Source organism: Furipterus horrens, unplaced genomic scaffold (assembly GCF_987537825.1).
Source record: "Furipterus horrens unplaced genomic scaffold, mFurHor1.1.pri manual_scaffold_7, whole genome shotgun sequence".
NCBI classification, from domain to species: Eukaryota; Metazoa; Chordata; class Mammalia; order Chiroptera; family Furipteridae; genus Furipterus; species Furipterus horrens.
The window spans coordinates 79,690,114-79,710,878 of NW_028327177.1; the positions used below are offsets into that span (position 1 = coordinate 79,690,114).

At 41.5% G+C, this 20,765-nt stretch overlaps 1 protein-coding gene across 3 annotated transcripts in view; it reads right to left on the reverse strand.

Annotated features, from left to right (window-relative positions):
• The window catches only part of MITF (melanocyte inducing transcription factor), a 286,241-nt gene extending 265,730 nt beyond the window's left edge, over positions 1 to 20,511 (reverse strand). For all 3 annotated transcript variants that reach the window (XM_090283843.1, XM_090283841.1, XM_090283840.1), the window contains exon 1: positions 20,239 to 20,511. In XM_090283843.1, the coding sequence (XP_090139969.1) occupies positions 20,239 to 20,342 (104 nt within the window). In that variant the 5' untranslated portion in view covers positions 20,343 to 20,511. The remainder of the gene's footprint in view (positions 1 to 20,238) is intronic.
• Between the last annotated feature and the right edge of the window lie 254 nt (positions 20,512 to 20,765).

The following is a 20,765-nucleotide window of genomic DNA, read 5'->3' on the forward strand; positions in this document are numbered from 1 at the left end:
AGGCATCTACTTATGTGTGTTATATACTGGACATTTTCCTCCTGAGAGAGACGGTTACCATTTGGCTAATACCCTGGTGCTTTCTAGTGACCCTTTTACCACAGGTTTGGGGAGAAACTTTGTGGTAATCAAGATAAGCAAGTTACCTTCTTGTGGTGATCATTTCACAATTGAATACAAATACCAAAACTAGTTATAGTACACCTTAAATACATAAATTCATATTTGTAAATTATACCTCAACAAAGCTGGAAAAAAGAAAAGCAAGCTATTGTATTGGTATGCATGGAAACTTAGGTACCAGTCTTTAAAATAGCTATACTGGAAGGAAAAAACCCTAGAAGAATGAAAATATAAAGATTTTAAAATTTAAGAATATAAGTACTATGACTTTTACTGGATAAAGATAGCTAAAGAGACTGCCATGTTAAATGCTGAGCTGAAACATGACAGTTAGGAATGACATTCACATGTGGAGGCAGCAACAGAGCTCAGCTGCTACAGTGCGCATTGTTGTGAAACCCAGTCATGCATCCTATTATTTATTCCTCCTCCCAGTTATAGTCTATAATTATCATGAAAGCAAACATGTTGATAAAGACAAAGACTGTTCTGGCAACAAAAGTAACACCTCACCTGAAAACAACATGTGCCATAGTAGAAACCTCCCTACAGGCATCCAACAGGTCAGCACTACTTGGCCTGCATGACTCCGAAAGATTCTGATGCTAACTGTCCAATTTTGGGAACTCCAAAAGATCCTAATGATGAACTGCCCAATTTCAGGATCATGCAGTCCCCACAACCCTTTCTCTTCTATGGAACCTCTTCTTTCCCTGCTGATTGCCTTTAAGTCGTTTTCTCTTTATTCAAGTGTCTAAAAGTACTGTAAAAATGCATTTGAAGTAAAAAACCCTGCTGATACTGTGTCCACACAGTGAACCAGAGTGAAGAAAGTAGTTATGAGCACTGACTGAGAGCCAGGCTTGGTGCTGAACACTTTACCACTTACTGCTTTCAATCAACACAATCACCCTACAACTGAAACCTTATTAGTATCCAGGAGTTCTATTTAGTCCTACATTGAAACAGAGGCTACAAAAATAACCTGCCCCCAAATCAAAAAGCTAGTAGGTATTCAAATTGGAATTTAAGTTAAAAATCCTTCTTACCCAAAAGTTAAACCCAGAACTTTAGACTAATTGGATTGGTTAGAGCTCTTAACCAGTTTTCAATAAGAGCAGATCCTGTCAAAAAGCATCAGGGCTTTTTCCTTGGAGAAAGTCAGCATTCAGGAAAAAACTGCTTGGGTACTTGGATCTCAGTGGATCAATCATAATGGTGGTTGAATCTCCTAGTGAGTAAGAAGCTCAGAGCTTTTCTACAGGATCCCTTTATCCAACGCACATTGGCCTTGCTTGCCCTTTCCTCACACAATCTGTCCATCCCTCTCCGTCAGAGAGGTGAATGGCCTAGGAAGTTTCAGATTGTTCTGTCAGCTCACCTCTACATGTACCAAAACAGATGCTGGCTGGTCAGTCATTCTACCCCTCTGTTTTGGAAGCTCCCACACTCTACAAACTGTCTGGAATTCATTAAGATGGGAAAACAGGCTGACAGTCGTATTTCAAGTTTTATTCAGCAGAAGTTTTGTGAAAACAAGTTTGGTCATGTGGGCATGCTTAAAACCACCATCACCCTGTTTCTCAACCAAATCTTTCAGTCAAGTGACTACAGTATGCTTCGAGTTTCACAAGTTTTGAGTCTAGATCAAACTAGACTAGATTTGGGCCAGGCTCCTCATAGTAAGAAAGCTACATTAACCCCAAATCATTCAGAGATCACACCTGGACATCTGGTTTCACTAATGTTGATCTAGAGAGGAGACTCCTATTTTTTCAAACCAGTAAGGAATTATTGTTAATAACTATCTCTGACCTGATTATAAGAAGCAATAACCCATTTTTTACTAAATGTATTCTAATCCAGGGAATTTTCCGTTCTAGAATAGTAATACAAGGATAATTCAATATGGGGACACAGAATTTATGTTAAAAGCAGCAGGGTGATGATTCTCATACTGCAGTGTGCATCAGCATCTCCTGGGGGGCTTCTTAAAACACAGGCTGCTGGGAACCCCCTCCAACAGTTTCTGATTCCAGAACATATATGGTAGGGTCTGAGAAGGTATATTTCCAAAAAGTTTCTTAGTGATGGTGATGCTGCTGGTCTAAGGGCAACATTTTGAAAACCATTGCACTAAGGTGGTGTGATGACAGTTAATGTGTTGTTGAGAAACGGGGTGGTGATTTTAATCAATGATCTTGAAATAGGAGGCATTGCATAGAGGTGTGATTCAGATAACATATAAGTTCAGGCAGTTCCCATTCAGGTGGCAGAAAATCCAAGTTAATTATGTTTACTCAGAAAAGGAATTTTTTAGTAAAATAACAGAAAAGTTCAAGGACAGGCCTAACTAGGCCTACCAAGCATAGGCATGACTTGACCCAGGGGAAAACTCTACTACTACTAGGGCAATCGCAATGGTGCCTTTTTATCCACCAAAAATGTGTTCTCTTTTCTAGGGTGATGTTGTTTCCCAGTTCAGGATCTAAATTTCCCAGGTCCTACCCCGGTATCCAGATGTAGACATGACAATAGAATTTGCACAAAAGTGATGCCTGTCATTCTGGACCTTAGTTTACACCTTCTACTCATCTTTCTTTCCACCACTAGACACAAAGGGCTCCAGGGATCAAGGCAATGGCAAAACCAGAAAATGGAAGGAGCCTGTGTTCTTGACCTGGCCTACAGAGGAAAGATGCCTGCCGACCAGGAACTATTTATTACACATATGATTATGGCATGCCACTTTATTAAAGTAACTCATCGTCGTCGGCAGCCGTCCGTCTCGAGAGACGATGGTGTAGCTTCTTAAGAGTCTATCTGCACCGCCGAGAATGGCTGTGCAGTCCGACTCGGGAGTGACACGGTATCTGTCTCCTCCCGTGTTGAATCGACATCTTGCGATGATGCTGGAGTGTCCTCTCCAGTGAAGCTGAAGCTACAGAGCCTGGGCAGGGTGATATGGAGGGTCTGCTGTTGCCCATGCAGCAGACCCCCCCCCCCCTCTTCGCAGCTGAAGCGTCCAAGGGAAAGACGGAGTCAATACAGCTTGGCTTCAGGTGCGCCGCAGGAGTTGCCGGTGTTGACTACAACGTCAAACCGCCTTAGGGACTCCGGCTCCGGATTTTCTGTCGGGGTTTACTCCCTTAGCCTTTCCCCTGAAGAGGTATGCCGCAAGGCAGCGGAGGTTTTTTGGAGTCAGAGTTTTCCTTCTCTGATGTGCCCTGACTGGAAGATCGAACCAGCAACACTTAGCTCGCAGGCCGACGCTCAATCCACTGAGCCAAACCAGCCAGGGAACATTAAAGTAACTGACATTAACCTAATTTAAGGAATTATTCTCTGTCTCCCAGGTATGGTGGCAGCTTACTATCAAGCTTCCAAGTTCAAAATCAATGGAAAAAGGGGGAGAGTCGCTTCTTGTTAGCACCTGAGCAAAATCCTAAGATTTGTTATCATTAATCAGCATGTACCTACCTGAGACTAATCCCTGGAATAAAGAAATGGCCAGGTCTGTGTCAGGTTCTCTACCCCTGAAGTCAGGAAACTAAAGCAATAGGAGCTGAGCCTATGGGAAGAGGTTGGTACAAGAATTTGGAAAAGAGAGGGAAGAAGATGGCAGAGGAGTAGGTAGCAGTGTTGTCTGCTAGCTACCATCATGGAAGAACTTAGAATACAAACACAGAGAGGAGTGAGTGAGTGCAGATTTCAGATAGGGCGAACAGGGACGGGAGTGTGGGAGTGGCATGAAAGAGGGCATAAAGCTCAGCCATGCTCTCTAAGTGGAGTTGCTGCGCCTCCCAGCACGGCACCTCTACTGCACCGCACCCATACCTGGAAGGGGCAGCTGCAGACCGGCTCATTAGCCAGGATCTGCTTAGAAACTTCCCCCTGCCATAGACACTCAGACCAGCAAAGTCCTGGAGGGAGTCAAGAAGAAGGTTTCATTGAAGCCAGAGGCGTGGGAAGACAGTGAACAGCCGGGACTGTGAGAAACTGTATGAACTGAGTCTAGGTGGGGACTCCCTGGGCTAGCAACCCTGCGCCTGGGCGCTTGCATCACTGCTTTACCAAACAGAAAATCAAAACTGAGCTATGGAGAGGGGTCCATACAGGAAAGCTGCGGCAGAAACACAGACTCAGTAGGGACCCCAGACAGGCAATGCACAGGCGCACAATAACTCCCTGCCACCCAGGGACGCATGCCTGTGCTGCACAGAGATTTTTTGGAGGAGGAACAGAGACAGGACCAGAGGCTGGGCAGGGCCTAGGGGCTTGCGCACTGGCTTGCCAGCAGAGTAGCATTGCTAGGCAAGCCTGAGGAGTGCTGGAGGGTGCCGCAGGACAAGTGGGAGAGACCCAACTCAGTGCAGCTCACAGCAGGGAACTGCGACAGGCCCACAAGTGAGAGAATAGCAGCCTGAGGATCCAACTAGATCTCCTCACTGTCAGCTAGCCAGAAAAGATTTGAAACCCACGGAACTTTGACCAGGGGCGGATCCAGAAAAAGAAGGACAGTGCCCAAAAGTTGTCCTGGAGAAAAAGTATTTCTTTAATCTGTTTCCTACCTTCTCTCCCTCCTATTCTTCTTAATTTTTTTGTTTGTCTGTTTTGTTTATTCTCCCTCTCGCACTAAACATATAGCATATAACTGTTATATAAATCTAATACTAAACACTTCCACTTTCTCACTTCATTCTGCATTCCTCCCTCCCTTTTTCAACAATGTAAATACTACTTACTATCTCGCATAGCCTTGACCCTACTTGCTACCACTATTATTCTACCATCTCCCCTCTCAAAAATCATCTATCAGTTAAAACAACTCTTATCAGTTTTTCATATAGTATAATAATCTTAACCTCTTTACATCTACATTAATACTGGCTCATTTGCTACTGATAGTGTGATTGTGGGTGCAGGATATTTTTGAGGGTGTGGGTTTCTTGCCTGGGTGGTGTGTTTATGTCTTAACAGCATCTCCACAAAAGAACTCAAGACAAGGTGGGCAGAGTGACTCTCAATCAACTAGCCACAGGGAAGGTTCCACTAAAGAGTAACTGAAATACAACCAGACAGCTTAAACAAATGACTTAGAGGGCATCCCAAGGGCATCAAGCTCAGGAGATCAAAGAGACTACACCACTGAATCCCCCAGGTCTCCTATACAGAATTTCATACCACGAAAGCAGGAAATCAAAGCAGACAAACCTAAGAAACAAAAACAAACAAGAGCATACAACATGGGGAGACACAGAAACAACCTCCCAATGAAAGGAAAAGAGGAATCCCCAGAGAGAGAGAGAGAGATGAAACAGAGGCAAGCAAACTATCAGACATGGAATTCAAAAGAATGGTTATAAGGAAGCCAATGAACTTGACAAACTCATAGAAAATTACAAAGAACTCCAGGAAAACTACAAAGAATTCCAGGGAAGCTAGAAGGAACTTACAGAGAACTACCCAGCATAAAAAAGGACATAGAAACTATCAATAAGAACCAGGAAGAAATGAAGAATGCAATTTCTGAACTGAAGAACACAGTAAATCAATCAAAAGCAGGCTAAACAAAGCAGAGGACAGGATCAGTGAGAGGATAATGTAGAAAAAAGTTCCCAGACAATACAACAAAATGAAAAAAGATTTAAAAATAATGAAGAGGGTTTAAGAGAACTGCAGAACAACATGAGATGAAACAACATTAGAATCATAAGGATATAAGAAGTAGAAGAAGAGGAGCAAGGGATAGAAACCCTGATTGAAAAAGTAATATCAGAATATTTTCCTAACTTGATGAGAGGAAAAGTCATGCAAGTCCTGGAAGCACAGAGGGTCACAATGAAGATGAACCCAAAAAGGTCCACTCCAAGGCACATCAAAATTAAAACGGCAACATTCAAAAACAGAGAGAATCCTAAAAGCAGCAAAAGAAAAATAGCAAATAACATACAAGGGAGCTCTGATAAGGCTATCATCTGATTTCTCCACAGAAACACTACAAGCCAGAAGGGAATGGCAAAAAATATTTCAAACAATGAAAAACAAAGGCCTACAACCAAGACAACTCTACCTAGCCAGGCTCTCATTCAAAATGGAAGGTGAAATAAAGTGTTTCCCAGACAAAGGAAGACCAAAAGAATACATCTCCACCAAACCAGCATTACAATATGCTAAAGGAAATGCTTTAAGAAAAAGAAGAAAAAGAGAGAGGGAGAGAAACACGGGTACAAAGACAAATGAATAACTACCTGTCAATAATAACCTTAAATGTAAATGGATTAAACGCCCAATCAAAAGACATAGCGTAGCACAATGGATCCAAAAATATGACCCACATATATGCTGTCTACAAGAGACACACCTCAAACCAAAAGATTTACACAGACTGAAAGTGAAGGGATGGAAAAAAGTATTCCAGGCAAATGGATATGAAAAAAAAAATCAGGGATACTAATACTTATATCACCAAAACATATTTCACGACAAAGGTCATAAAAACAGACAGAAGGGCATTTCATAATACTTAAGGAAACAATCCATCAAGAAGATATAACCGTGGTAAACAAATATGCACCCAACATAGGAGCACCCGAATATATAAGGAAAATACTAGAAGACTACAAGAAGGATATCAACAGCAACATCCCATTATCAACAATAAACAGATCTTCAAAGCAAAGAAACATCAAGGATATTGAGGCATTGAACAACACTCTAGATCAAATGGACTTAATTGATACATATAGAACTTTTCACCCCAAAGAAGCAAAATATACGTTCTTTTCAAGTGCACATGGAACATTTTCAAAGACATACCACATGGTAGGATACAAAACAAGCCTCAAAAATTCAAGAATTTCGAAATTATATCAAGCATCTTCTCAGACCACAATGCCTTGAAACTAGAAATCAACCTCAAGGAAAAAAACTCAAAGACAGTTAGACTCATGGAGAATGAATAACATGCTATTAATAATGAATGGGTTAACAATGACATCAAGGAAGAAATCAAGTAGTTTTTGGAAACTAATGATAATGAACATACAACAACCCAAAACCTATGGGACACAGCAAAAGCAGTCCTGAGAGGAAAGTTCATAGCAATACAGGCCTACCTAAAAAGGACAGAAGAATATTAAATAAAAAATCTAACCCTACAGCTACAAGAATTAGAACAACAACAACAAACAAAGCCCAGAGCAAGTAGAAGGAAGTAAATCATCAAGATCAGAGTAAAATTAAATGACATAGAGACTAAACAAACAATTCAAAAGATCAACAAAAGTAGGACCTGGTTCTTTGAAAAATAAACAAAATCTACAAGAATTTAGTCAGACTCATCAAGAAAAAAAGAGAGGGGACCCAAACAAAAAAAATCAGAAATGAATAAGGAGAAATCGTGATCAATATCAAAGAAATACAAAGGATTGTAAGAAATTACTAAAAACAACTGTATGGCAAGAAACATGACAAACTAGATGAAATGGACAAATTTCTAGAAACATATAACCTTCCAAAACTGAATCAAGAAGAAGTAGAAAACCTGAACAGATGGATAACAAAGACTGAAATTGATACAGTAATCAAAAAACTCCCAGCACACAAAAGCCTGGGACTGGATGGCTTCACAGGTGAATTTAACAAAACATTTAGGGAAGAACTAATGCCTACCCTTCTCAAACCATTCCAAAAAATCCAAGAAGATGGAAAACTCCCAAACTCTTTCTAATAAGCCAGTATTACTCTAATTCCAAAACCAGGTCAAGACACAGCAAAGAAAGAAAACTACAGGCCAATATCACTGATGAACATGGATGCTAAAATCCTCAACAAAATATTGGCAAACAGGAACCAGCAGCACATTAAGAAGATCATACACCACAATCAAGTGGGATTCATCTCAGGGATGCAAGGATGGCTTAATATTCACAAATCAATAAACATAACACACCACATAAACAAATGAAAGACAAAACCACACGATCATATCAATAGATGCTGAAAAAGCATTTGATAAAGTACAACACCAATTTATGATGAAAACTCTCAGCAAAATAGGAATAGAGGGTATGCTCTATTCTATGAGAAACCTGAAGCCAACATCATACTCAATGGACAAAAACTGAAAGCATTACCCCTGAGATCAAAAACAAGACAAGGATGTCCACTCTCTCCACTCCTATTCAACATAGTGTTGGAGGTTCCAGCCACAGCGATCAGGCAAGAAAAAGAAATAAAAGGCATCCAAATTGGAAAAGAGGAAGTAAAACTGTCATTATCTGCAGATGACATAATAATGTACATAGAAAACCCTATAGACTCCACTAACAAACTATTCAACATAATAAGTGAATTTGGCAAAATAGCACAGTACAAAGTCCATATTCAGATATTGAAGGCATTTCTGTATACCAACAATAAAATGTCAGAGATAGAAACTAAAAAAAAAATATCCTATTTACTATAGCAACAAGAAAAATAAAGTACTTAGGAATAAACTTAACCAAAGAGACAGAAGACCAGTACTCGGAAAACTACATATCTCTTAAGAAAGAAATTAAGGAAGATACAAATAAATGGAAGCATATACCATGCTCACGGATGGAAAGAATCAACATCATTAAAATGTCCATACTACCCAAAGCAATTTATAGATTCAACGCAATCCCTATTAAAATACCAATGACATATATCACAGACCTAGAACCAATACTTCAAAATTTATATGGAACCAAAAAAGACCTGGAATAGCCACAGCTATCTTGAGATAGAAGAACACAGTAGGAGGAATCACAGTACCTGATATCAAACTATACAACAAAGCCACTGTGATCAAGACAGCCTGGTACTGGCATAAAAACAGACATATACATCAATGGAAAAAAATAAAGAGCCCAGAAATAAACCCAGATCTATACAGTGAACTAATATTCGACAAAGGGGTAAGGAACATAAAATGCAGTGAGAAGAGCCTTCTCAACAAATGGTGCTGGAAGAACTGGACAGGGGTGTGCAAAAAAAATGAAACTAGACCACCGACTTACACCACACACCAGAATAAACTTGAGATGGATCAAAGACTTAAATGTAAGCTGTGACACCATAAAAATCCTAGAGGAAAACACAGGCAGGAAAATTTCAGATATCCCATGTAGCAATATTTTCACCGATACATCTCTTAAGGCAAGGGAAACAAAGGAAAGAATAAACGAATGGGACTACATCAAACTAAAGAGTTTCTGCTCAGCAAAAGAAAATATCAGCAAAATGAAAAGGGAACCAACCATATGGGAAAACATATTTGCCAATGGTACCTTGACAAGGGATTGATCTCTGAAATATATAAAGAACTTACACGTCACACGTCTCAACACCAAGAAGACAAACAGCCCAATTAAAAACCGGGCAAAGAACCTGAAACAATACTTCTCTAAGGAGGATATACAGAGGGTCCACAGACATATGAAACAATGCTCAACATCACTAGCCATCAGAGAAATGCAAATAAAAACCACAATGAGACACCACTTCACACCTGTCAGAATGGCCATTACCAACAAATCAACAAACAACAAGTGCTAGCGAGGATGTGGAGAAATGGGAACCCTAGTGCACTGCTGGTGGGAATGCAGACTGGTGCAGCCACTATGGAAAACAGTATGGAATTACCTCAAAAAACTAAAAATGGAACTGCCTTTTGAACCACTGATTCCACTGCTAGAGTGATACCCTAAAAATCCTAAAACCCTAATTCAAAAGAACTTATGCACCCCTGTATTCATAGCAGCACTGTTTACAATAGCTAAGTGTTGGAAACAGCCTAAGTGCCCATCTGTAGATGAGTGGATCAAAAAACAGTGGTACATTTACACAATGGAATACTATGCAGCAGAAAGAAAGAAGGAACTCCTACTATTTGCGACAACATGGGTGGAACTACAGAGAATTATGATTAGCGAAATAAGCCAGGCAATGAAAGAAAAATACCATATGATATCACCTAATACAGAAAACTAATGAACGACACAAACAAATTAACAAAATTGAACAAGGAACTGAAAAACAGTTATCGGAGAGAAGGGGTAAATAGGGGAAGGATCTAGTAAAGGAACTAGTATAAATAACCCATGGACATGAACAACGGGGTGGGGAATGACTGTGGGAGAAGGGGTGGGCTGAGTGCGGTGGAGAAATGGGGGGAAAAATGGGACAACTGTAATAGAAAAACAGTAAAATTAAATTTTTTAAAAATTTGGAAAAGAGACTATGTGTAGGCAAATGAAAATGTCCACTAAAGAAACACTTAAGGAGAAGGAAGCTAGCTGCCAGTGAGGGCTTGTTAGAAAGATGTCAGGTATATAAGCCCAAGAGTGAGGAAGAGGGGTTCACTAGGCCAGCAGAGTGGCATGAGGGATAACTTACTTCAAAAGTAAACCCCAGTTAATTGTCCTTGCCATTCAGCCCCTGCTGTTAAACTTTAGTGACCGTGATATTGTGACCAAGCAAGTACAATCAAATCCTCATTCATTTCTGCAGCAACAAAGATTTAAAGCTCCCATATATAATGAGTATCAATTAGAATTCTATTCCACGATCCCATTATTTTGCATTTTCACATCTAGCATTTATCTAGTTAAAGCATTATTAATGTTTATCTGCCTAAAGACCAGTGGACAAAGGACCATGATAAAATGATGCAAGGTGTGGTGGTTCCAAAACGTCTGCACAGCGATTACCCAATATACCATTAACCAGTACCCATCTCTCACAGGCTACTCTGCAGGCATACTTCATTGCAGCAAGTGGACAAATTTTTATTTGGAATATAACCAGGAATCATGCCAGTTGCTTATATTTACAGGGATTATTTTACATAAGCTACTGTAAACTCTTCCCTTAAAAAAAAGATTTTTTTCAAGAATGCATAGTTGGTACCATACCAGTCCCTTAAGAATAAATGATCCTAACTGTCCAATATTATGTTAATGTTTATTCACTTTAATTCTCTGCCAAAAGAATTTAAATTCATTTAAAAAGAATTCCACTAGCTGAGGTGCCAATGTTCTAAATTTAGATGATGCTCTTATGCGGGTTCAGTAATACAACAGAGCAAAGCTACCTTTCCATCTTTGTTGAAAACCTTCAAATGCTAAAAAGCAAAATAAACATATAGCCAGTCCTTTTGGTGGAGAAAGAATTGTTTTAATACTTGAGTGTCTGTTCTGTTCATGACTGAGTTCGAATACTCTCTCTGCTATGTGGGACAGACATGCAAGAGGAACAGCACAGCCACACCTCATGGCAGTCCCAGGATAGACTGCATTGGACTGCACTAAGTTCTAAGTTAACCAGGAAAATCACCTTTAGAATTTGTATGTGCTTTTCCTTTCATCAAGTTTCAAATTCCCAGTTAAAAAAATAAAATGTATGTTTTAAAAAACATGCTTTTTGAGCCAATTAGTATTTGGGAACATCTTCCAGTAAAGGTATTGAGATAGCATTCATATCTGCCTGTTGTTTCATGATTCCATATATAATCTCTACCACCAGGCTAAATGAATCTTCTCTGTCTCAGATCTCCTACCCATGGAAGCCAGGTAAGCTTCCCAGAAGGAGCCTGTTCTACAACACAAGCTGTGTGTGTTCCCTCGGTGGGAAAGACAACTCTTCCCACCAGACCTTAAGCTCAGAAAAAGTAGGAGAATACATGGGAGTGATTCAGCAGGTTATCCCACTTCGGGAAAGAGGTAGAGTGGGAGGGCAAAGGGCACAGACGCCTTCCTCAGAAATTGCTCAATAACCCACAATTTTCTTCTAGAACAGGATTATCCATCCCAGTACCCTCCCTAGACCTGTAATTCACTAGATTTGAATTTTAAATATTTGTTCCCACATGACCCAGGATTTTTCCTTTTGAAAGTTAGCATTCCATGAGTACTTGAATTACAGAACACAGCTACTGAAATTCAAATGCTTTGAAGATTTTTTTTTTTTTTTTTTTTTTTTTTGTAAATAATTGAATTGAAAACCCCCATTGCTTGTGGATCTCAACATTGATGAAACCTTGAAGTGGTGTGTGGGAGGAGAGGCTTCTTTTTCATTTCTGCACCAGCACAGAACTGGGAGCCAGGAGTTCTATATGAGTAACTCATTTTTGGTGTGTGTGTATATTTGTTAAATCAATCTTAGGCTTTACTTTTTAATCCTAGGTTACTTTATACCAAGAAGTGATTAAAAAAACCATTCCTAGGCTACACATAAGGGAAACATGGTCAGACATGAATGCTCAATGCACAACGTGAGAAGAGCTAGGGGACAATGCAAGTAAGATTATCTCAGAGGGAAAAAAGGATAATAAAAATAACAAGACCCATATCCACTTTTAATCCAGAAATGCACAAATCTCTAACTCACTTAACATTAGGAAAACACTTAAAACAAAGTTATAAACAATTACAGGGAAGATTAATGTCTGTATTTCCTTCTCCACTACTCAAACGCAGTTGACAACGTGAGGGTTAGGGGTGCCAACCCTCCTCATCACACACAGTTAAAAATAAACATATAACTACAGTTGGCCCTCTGCATCTGAGGATTTTCAACCATGGACTGAAAATAGTATTACCGTGAACCAGTCCAACCACCTATAAGGGTAGCTGCTTTCCGTGTATTACCTTTTTTCTTCATAGCAGCCCTGTCCCATTTTACAAAAGAGGGAACTGAGGTTCAAAAAGGTTGGGTAACTTGTCCAAAGTCACACAGCAAGTGGATAGTAGTGTGAGGATTTGCACATTTATTTTGGAGATTCAGGTCTTACTTCAAAATCACTTTCTCCCTGAGCTCACTCCTAATCTAATAAAACCCCTTCTTGCCCAGTCCACCCTACCAATAACATTCTATTTAATTTTCATAGCACCAAAAATTATCTTGTTCATCTATTTGGTTGATTAGTGACTGCATCCCCACTTTCAAGATGGATGCAAGATGCTATCAGGAACTTTGCCTGCCTGGTTCTACATTTGATTCCCAGTGGCCAGCAGAGAGCCTGACAGCTATAAGCACTTAAAATGTTGTAAGGAGAAAGAGCAAGAGGGAAGGGAAGGAAAAGAAGAGAAGCAAACAAACAGGTCGTGCTGACCCCCAAATTATACTACCTCTGCTTAAATTGATTGAATGATGTTTTAGAAGTGTTCTGAAAATCACAATAGGGTCCTCATGATTTTGAGATTTCATTTACTTCCCTGGGAGTCCTTCTCTCACCATTATCTCACCGCTACCCAAAGCACTGCACCCCTGTCAGCCTGCCCTGGTTCAATACCAGCCAATGAGCTACCATCTGCACATACTTAGCACATCAAGCAGCACTCGAGAAACTCCAGAAATGATGGCCACAAGAGAAAAGCCCTGTCATTCTGAATCTCAGGACAGCTGTCTTATGTAAACACTCCGAAAGTGCCTTCTATACTCCCTATGGCATGTATTAAAGGCCACAGGAGAGAAAGATGTAGCGAAGAAATCAGGAAGCCATGTTTCAGATCTACCCTAGAGAAATGAGGAGCTTGGTCCTCCTCACCAAATCTTCAGGAACAGAAAGCAAGTCAGTGTGAAACTTTCCTCAGTGACCCCAATGCCAACTTCGCAACAGTGTCACTCCTTGCCCTAGAGTACAAAATGTTCACAGCACTCACAAAACCCTCTTGCACACTTGTCTTTACAATATCAAATGCTTGTGGTGACTGTCTTTACTATCTTTGACCCATCTTCTAGATTATTTTCTCCAAATAATTCATACTTGGAGTTCAGTCAAACATATTTTTATAACTTATTTTGATGAATCAAACCTAACATCAAAGTATATTTTATACTTAAACCACACACACACAAAACAAATGAAACTCTTGCTTATTGTTCTTCAAAAATGATCAAAAACAAACACACAAACAAAAAACAATTTAACCACAGATTTTTTTCCCCTAGTATTTATCCTAATACTGCCAGTTCTGAAACAAAGCAGTTGGAGAGAGAAATTTAGTAACTTTGATTTGTCCCAAGATACATTTTTTTACACTGAGATCCTATTCCTGACAGTAAGCACATGTGATCTGTTCTAAAAAAAGAATATTTTCCACTTCTTGCACAACTGGAGCAGATATAAACATCAGTCTGTGCAAACTTCAGTACAGAGCTCAAGGGGAATTAAACACACACACATACATATACTTAAACATTTTCTATAAAGGGCGTACTAAGGAAAAGGAAATCTCCAATCACAGACAAACCCAACACAGAGAATCCCACTTTAATCAAGTTTTCCATCTAATCATACATGCAAGTAATCTGCATAATAAGATTTGAACATCTTCCAGGTAAGGTGCTTCAATTTTGTCTGTTTTGCTTCAGATAACGTTCAGATATTGCTATGCAGAGGGGAAAATTGCTATCATGACAAAATAGAAAAGAAGAAATTGTTATTACCTTCTAGCATGTGCTAGGCACTCTGCAAAGCACTTTTACACAACTCTAAGAGGACAGACATATTGATCATATTTTACAGGCAAAGAAACTGAGATTCCAAGAGGCTGTCTTGGACACAAACATAGCAGTTAAATGGCAAAGCCATGGGTGAAGCGCTCTAGCCCAGCTCCCTCTGAACCTGTCCTCATGCATCCACCAGGTGTCCATGGACTACGAGGAAGAACTGGAACTCTAGTTGGAAGTTTAAAAGGCAACCAAACACCCTAGAAGTTTATTTCAAAAGTATTTCCTCCAAGACATCTAATATTTTATTTAATGTTGTAGAGAAATATGTTAGAGCATTGCCTGACCTTCAGGGTCAAACTCAAATACCCCTATTCACAAAATGAACTCTAATTTCCCTTCCTCTATCAAATTCCCAATGCTGATGCCCATCTCCCCATGGTGATGACACTCTGTTCTGTATGTTGAACTTGGTCTGCATGTTATCACCACTCACCCCATGAGGTGAGTTTTAGAGAAGACATAGCCATGCACAGAGCCTTTGACATGCGGTATAGACTAATGGACAAGAGCCTGGGGTTAGAGCCAGATGGCCTCCAACGGAATCAGGTCCATCTACTTGCTATGCCTCAGTTCCCTTCTCTGTAAAATGAGAATAATAAAAATATATTTCAAGGTGGAAGTGAGGATTAATTGAGTTAATACAAGTAAAATATTCAGAATCATTCCTGGCATGCAGTTAAGCACGGTATAAGCACTACCTGTTTCTAAAATTACAATTAAAATGCCATTATTTTTTATTTATTATTATTACTTCATGCAGGTTTTGCAAGATTATGTTAACATACATCCAAACACTTAGAACAGTGGCTGGTACATGCTCAATAAATGTTAGCTATCATCTTACGTTTGCAATGACACAACAGCTGTTCTTAAACCAGCTTAAAGACACCATTATGGATTGGAACAAAAAGATAAAATACAAAAACACTGTCTGAACAACTCATTTCATTAAGATGAAAGCAAAGAATTTACTAAAATTGGATAATTTTATTGCATAACAACACTGGTGTTAGAAAAGAAAGCCAGAATCAACAAGTACAAAACTTTTCTGGAATGTCAGGTCCTACTGATAAATAATAAAATAACAAGAACCACATCTGCCAACTTTCACTGAGCACTTACTATGTACCAGACTCCATGCTAATACTTTTCCACAGTCAAGATAATAGTTAATGTTCTTAAGATGAGGAAGCAGGCCCCATTTGCAAGATAAGGAAAGTGAAATCAGAGGTCATCCAGCCTGCCAAGTCACTCAGCTAGTTAGGGACAGATGGTGATGCCTGACAATGCTGTTAAACTCCATGCTACCAATTCCCTACAGGTTGGACAGACCATAAAAATCATGAAAACTTTCAGAAACCAACAGTTTTGTTTGTCCAAGAATGGATTATTGTTTCATAAAAGAAAGGACCTTTTTAATAGGAAGACAGAAAGGAGTATCTCAGAATCCATGAAATGGCAGTGGCCTTATAACAAGATATGTGCACATGACTCTGAAGGTAATACGACAGTCTTCGTCTTTCTCATTTCCCCACAAACCTATGAAAACTTCACACACCTCTCTATGAACCAGCATTTAAGAACCGCTACTATATCCTGTCCCACTTTTATAAACCAAAACCTCACTTTAAGTCCAATTTCAAATTTGCAGGAAGTTATCTAAAGCAACACTAAAAATTTGAGAAGAAACTGAAATTAGATTAAGTCATTTCTGAAGTCTGTCCAGGAAAAGGGCATGAGTGACTACAAAGTCCACAGAATTAAGTAAATGAAACAAAAAGAACATGAACCTGAAGATGCTACCATATTTTAACATGTTTTCTTCAGGTCCCAAAGACCTATAGTTTCTCGGCTTCCAGGAGCTCATTCAATAGCTTGACCTGACTGTGCTGACATGTGAATTCTGGGTTTACCCATGACATTGGGCACTTTTCCTCCACCACCACCATTCAGAGCACATTTCCACAACACAAAAAGGTTTCAAAAACCTGTTTGGGTACCCAGACTGCAAATACTTCTTCATTAGAATCTTTTCTTGTAGTATGTTTCTTCCCACCACACAGCTCTGCCAATGATAAGGACCAAAATATGTGGTTCCCATCATCTAAATCCAGCAGCTTCATGTTCCTAAGGGCAGGAGGGCCAGGATAGAAAAGAAACATGTCCTTTATGAAATACTTGCCTATCTGAGTTTAGCCCAAATAAAAAGTATATAAATGCCTCTTGGGAGAAACACTGGCAATACCTATTTTAAAAGGAATGCAATGTTGAATGCAAAAACAAAAACCAAACACTCATTGTGCCCAGCATTCTTCTAGACCAGTAGTTCCATAGCAAGGGTGACTCTGCCCATCATGGACACTTGGCAAAGTCTGGAGACATTTTTGGTTGTCACAACTGGGGGAGGGGTTCAACTATCTGTAGCAGACAGAGGCCAGACATGCTGCTAAACATCCTACAACACTCAGGCCAGCCCCCCAGTCAAAATGTCCTGTTCAAAATGTCAATGGTGCAAAGTTGAGAAACTGTTCTAGGATCTGGTACACTACAGTTGACAAGGAAGAGAGACAGAAATCACTGCTCCCTTGGAGCCTGCAGTCTAGTTTTGAGAAAGATATAATAAACATATCACATGAGGAAAGTATAGAATAGATTATAATATAAGTACCATGAGAAAAACAGAGCAGAGCAAGGAAGATGGGAGTTTGGAGGATAAGCAATTATAAATAGCTTGGTCAAGGTACACTTGATGGAGCTGGTGCAAGTGAGCCCTTTGGCTCTCTGGGTAAAGGGCTGTCCAGGCAGAGGGACCAGCAAGTACAACATAAAAGGCCCTGAGGTAGAGGGGTCTGGAGTGTTCATGGAACAGCAAGGAGAGCAGCCCAGCTGGAGCAGGGGGAGCCAGGAGAGTGACAGCAAGAGACAAGGTCAGAGCTGACACAGATTGACCATGTAGGCCACCTGTGCCATTTGAAGGCTCTTGAGTTTTACTGAAACTAGGAGTGATTGGAGGTTTTTTTAGTAGAGAATGACATGATGTGACAGGTTTTAACACAGAGTTTCTCAACCTCAGTGGTACCAATCTGGGGCTAGATAACTATAGAACAGTAAAGTCTCTGCTTACTAGAGGCCAGTGGGGATTCCCTTCTGTTGTGATGACCAAAAATGTCTTCAGATATTGCCAAACAACTTGGCAGACAAAACTGTCCCTAGGCTGAGAATCAGTTTTAACAGGAATATCATGGCTCCTGTGTTGAAAGCCCATGAAAGCAAATACGGGTAGAAAGCAGGAGTCCAGTTAAGAGACTACTGAGATAACCCAGGCGAGGGCTGATGGTGGCTTGGACCAAAGTCGTCGTAGAGGAGTCAATGACAAGTAGGCAGATTCTGGACACACTTTCAATCCCCCAACAGACACTCCTGAGACACAATTTATAGACAAAATAGCTACAGCAGTCTTAACCTTTCAACTTATTCCAACTAAGACTTATAAGAAAGGTGCCCTATCAAGACTTAAAAAGCCATGAAGCCCTGAACAACGTATGGCCCCTTTAAAGACATACAACAGGTGCTGATGACAATATGTTAGACAACTATGGAAAAGAGTATAAGGAAATTATGCCAACCTTATTTACTTATTCACAGATTTTACTTAACTGCTTTATTTCAAAGAGTATGTGTCTGCTCCACAGACAGTTTGACAACTTTTAAATGTAGCCTTCCTCTCCATGCAGGTCCTGCCCCACACCTGTTTCTAGTTTCAACATGTGAAACCATTTCTTCCCACGAACCACACTGTGCCTGACATGTGCCAGAAAGCTACTGAGACATTCATTCACTCTTTCAAGTAACTTATTGCCAATGCTGAAAAAGAACATTCATTTGGGTTATTCCAGATGGTATTTTCCCCAGTTTCTCAAACTCATTTAATGTTATGTATCAGCTACCATCAAAAATGTTCTAAAAAATCCCATTAATTCACTTCTTTCAGGACTATACACACACATTCCTTCCTTCATTCTGCAATGTAAGCATTTGCTCACAGAAGCAAAAGCAGAGACTGCTCAGTAAAACACTGGTCCCTTCAGCTGCATGCAGATAAAGCCCCAATGAGCATACCCAACAATACCCTTTGCAGAATATTACTCAAAACTCCCAACCCCCAACACACACAATCTATGCTCACATACAAGACAGCCATTATGAAGAGAAATCACCAACTACAGACTGGTTTTATGCATCTAACTGCAGAGGTTTCCTTCCAATTTCTGTTAGCATCTGCAAAGAGGCTGCTTCAGCAACACAGTCAGCGACTGTGCTGTTCACAGACTTTCTTCTCCAATTTGCATTCAGGGTATTGCCCTAAGCAATATAATATACATGGCTCTGCTTTCCACTAGAGCCAAGTAGCAGCCCCTACACCCATAGCAAAGACTACAGCCCCTCACTTCTCAGTTCCTCATCCTCATTTACCCATATCTCTGGCCCTTCCCCGCCCCTCTGGCAGCCAAACTCATTCCCTCAGGCCCTACCCACAGAGAGGAGCCTGCAGGTTTAAGGTGGGTGCAGAAACGTCTTACCCTACAACTAAGCGGAGTGGAAATAAACTCCCTCTGCTCTCACAGCTTCAAGTGACAATACCATCTCCCTCTTAGTAACATTGCAAATGTTCCTAAGACTGAGAGAAAGAAGATATCCAGCCCATTCTGACAGAAAAGTGGGAATGGAGATAGAAAATGAGCACCAGAGTACATATAGCGCCAAACCAGCGGGTTTCTTCCCTCCTCTCCTAAAAAGTTTAAGTCTCTAGCTAATTAAATACGTGTCACTGCCACGCAGAAGGTATTCCCATATTCGCCAGTCCCAGGGCTTTTTCCCCTCCAGGGAAGGCCCGGATTTCAGTGGGTCTGTATTGCTCACGTCCTTTAACTTGGCCGTGGAGGTGGAGACACGCCCACCCGCTGTCCCCGCCCTTCCACGCTCCGGTGCGGAGGTCTCGCAGGTAAGAGGCGGGGCTCAGAGAAGCCTCACGAGGAGGCGGCCAGAGGCAGGTTTTCCCAGAGGGACCGAATTCCTAAGAGGCTACGACAAACGTCAAACGAGCTAATTGCTTCCCTCCAGCATTGCGCCTCAGTATACCCCAAGCTCTTCCTCTCCTAGTCCTCAGCCCAATAGGGTCCTCAAGAAAGGGGTTCACTTGAAACCCTCTTCCCCCTTCCCACCCGTCCAGCGTCTGGGCGCCGCTTTCCTCCTCCCCCACCTCCGCGCCGTGTCGCTCCCCAGCCCCCACCTGGTCTAAGCGGCTGATGTCCCCTGCCGAGGGTCCCCTCGCCTAGGCGGGCCACCCCGGGCTGCCCGCGGCGCCCCCGAAGTGCATTTGGGCGGTGCCCCTCCAGAAACGCGCCACGCGGGCACAGACCCCAATTGTGGGAACAGTTCGCCGTCTGCCCCGGGGCAAGGGCACGGGGTCCTTGTCCAAGAGCCCTAGAGACCGGCTCTTCCCGCCTCAGGGTGGGAGGCGAGAGGGTCCCCTGGCCCCCTCCGCACCTCTCTCCAGCTGTCACCACTCACCTGCTCTTCAGGGGCTGACTTTTGAGTTCGTAATATGTTTTGGGCTCCTCGTGAAACTCCTCCCCGACTTCGAAATCCGGCACGATCCCCGACTCTGACTGCATGGCTCCGGCTGCTAGTCCCTCCACTGCTCGGAAGTGAGAGCCGAGCCCGAGGGTGAAGGGGAAGTGGCGGGCCTGGGTCCAGCAAGCGCGCCCCGCGCAGTGCCGGGCTCAGTCAGCCACACTCGCTGCCGCCTCGGCGCCAGGAGTTCACACTTACCCCGGGCGGGAGGGCCCGAGGCCTGCGCTGCCTGGGATTGTAGTTCGGCTGGGCGGGATTTTCCTGGCTCGCTGGGGCAACGACTCCCATGAAAACTACAACTCCCAGAAGGCCAAGCGGGAGCAGAAGCAGCGTGGTGGACACCGCCAGGGCAACTCCTGTTTGGATTCACTGTCAATGTCAGCAGCTCCTCTCCCTCCTCTCTTCCCACTTACCTCAAGGGTACAGACCTGGCCGTTAAATATTAATAAGGACGGACTCAGCCT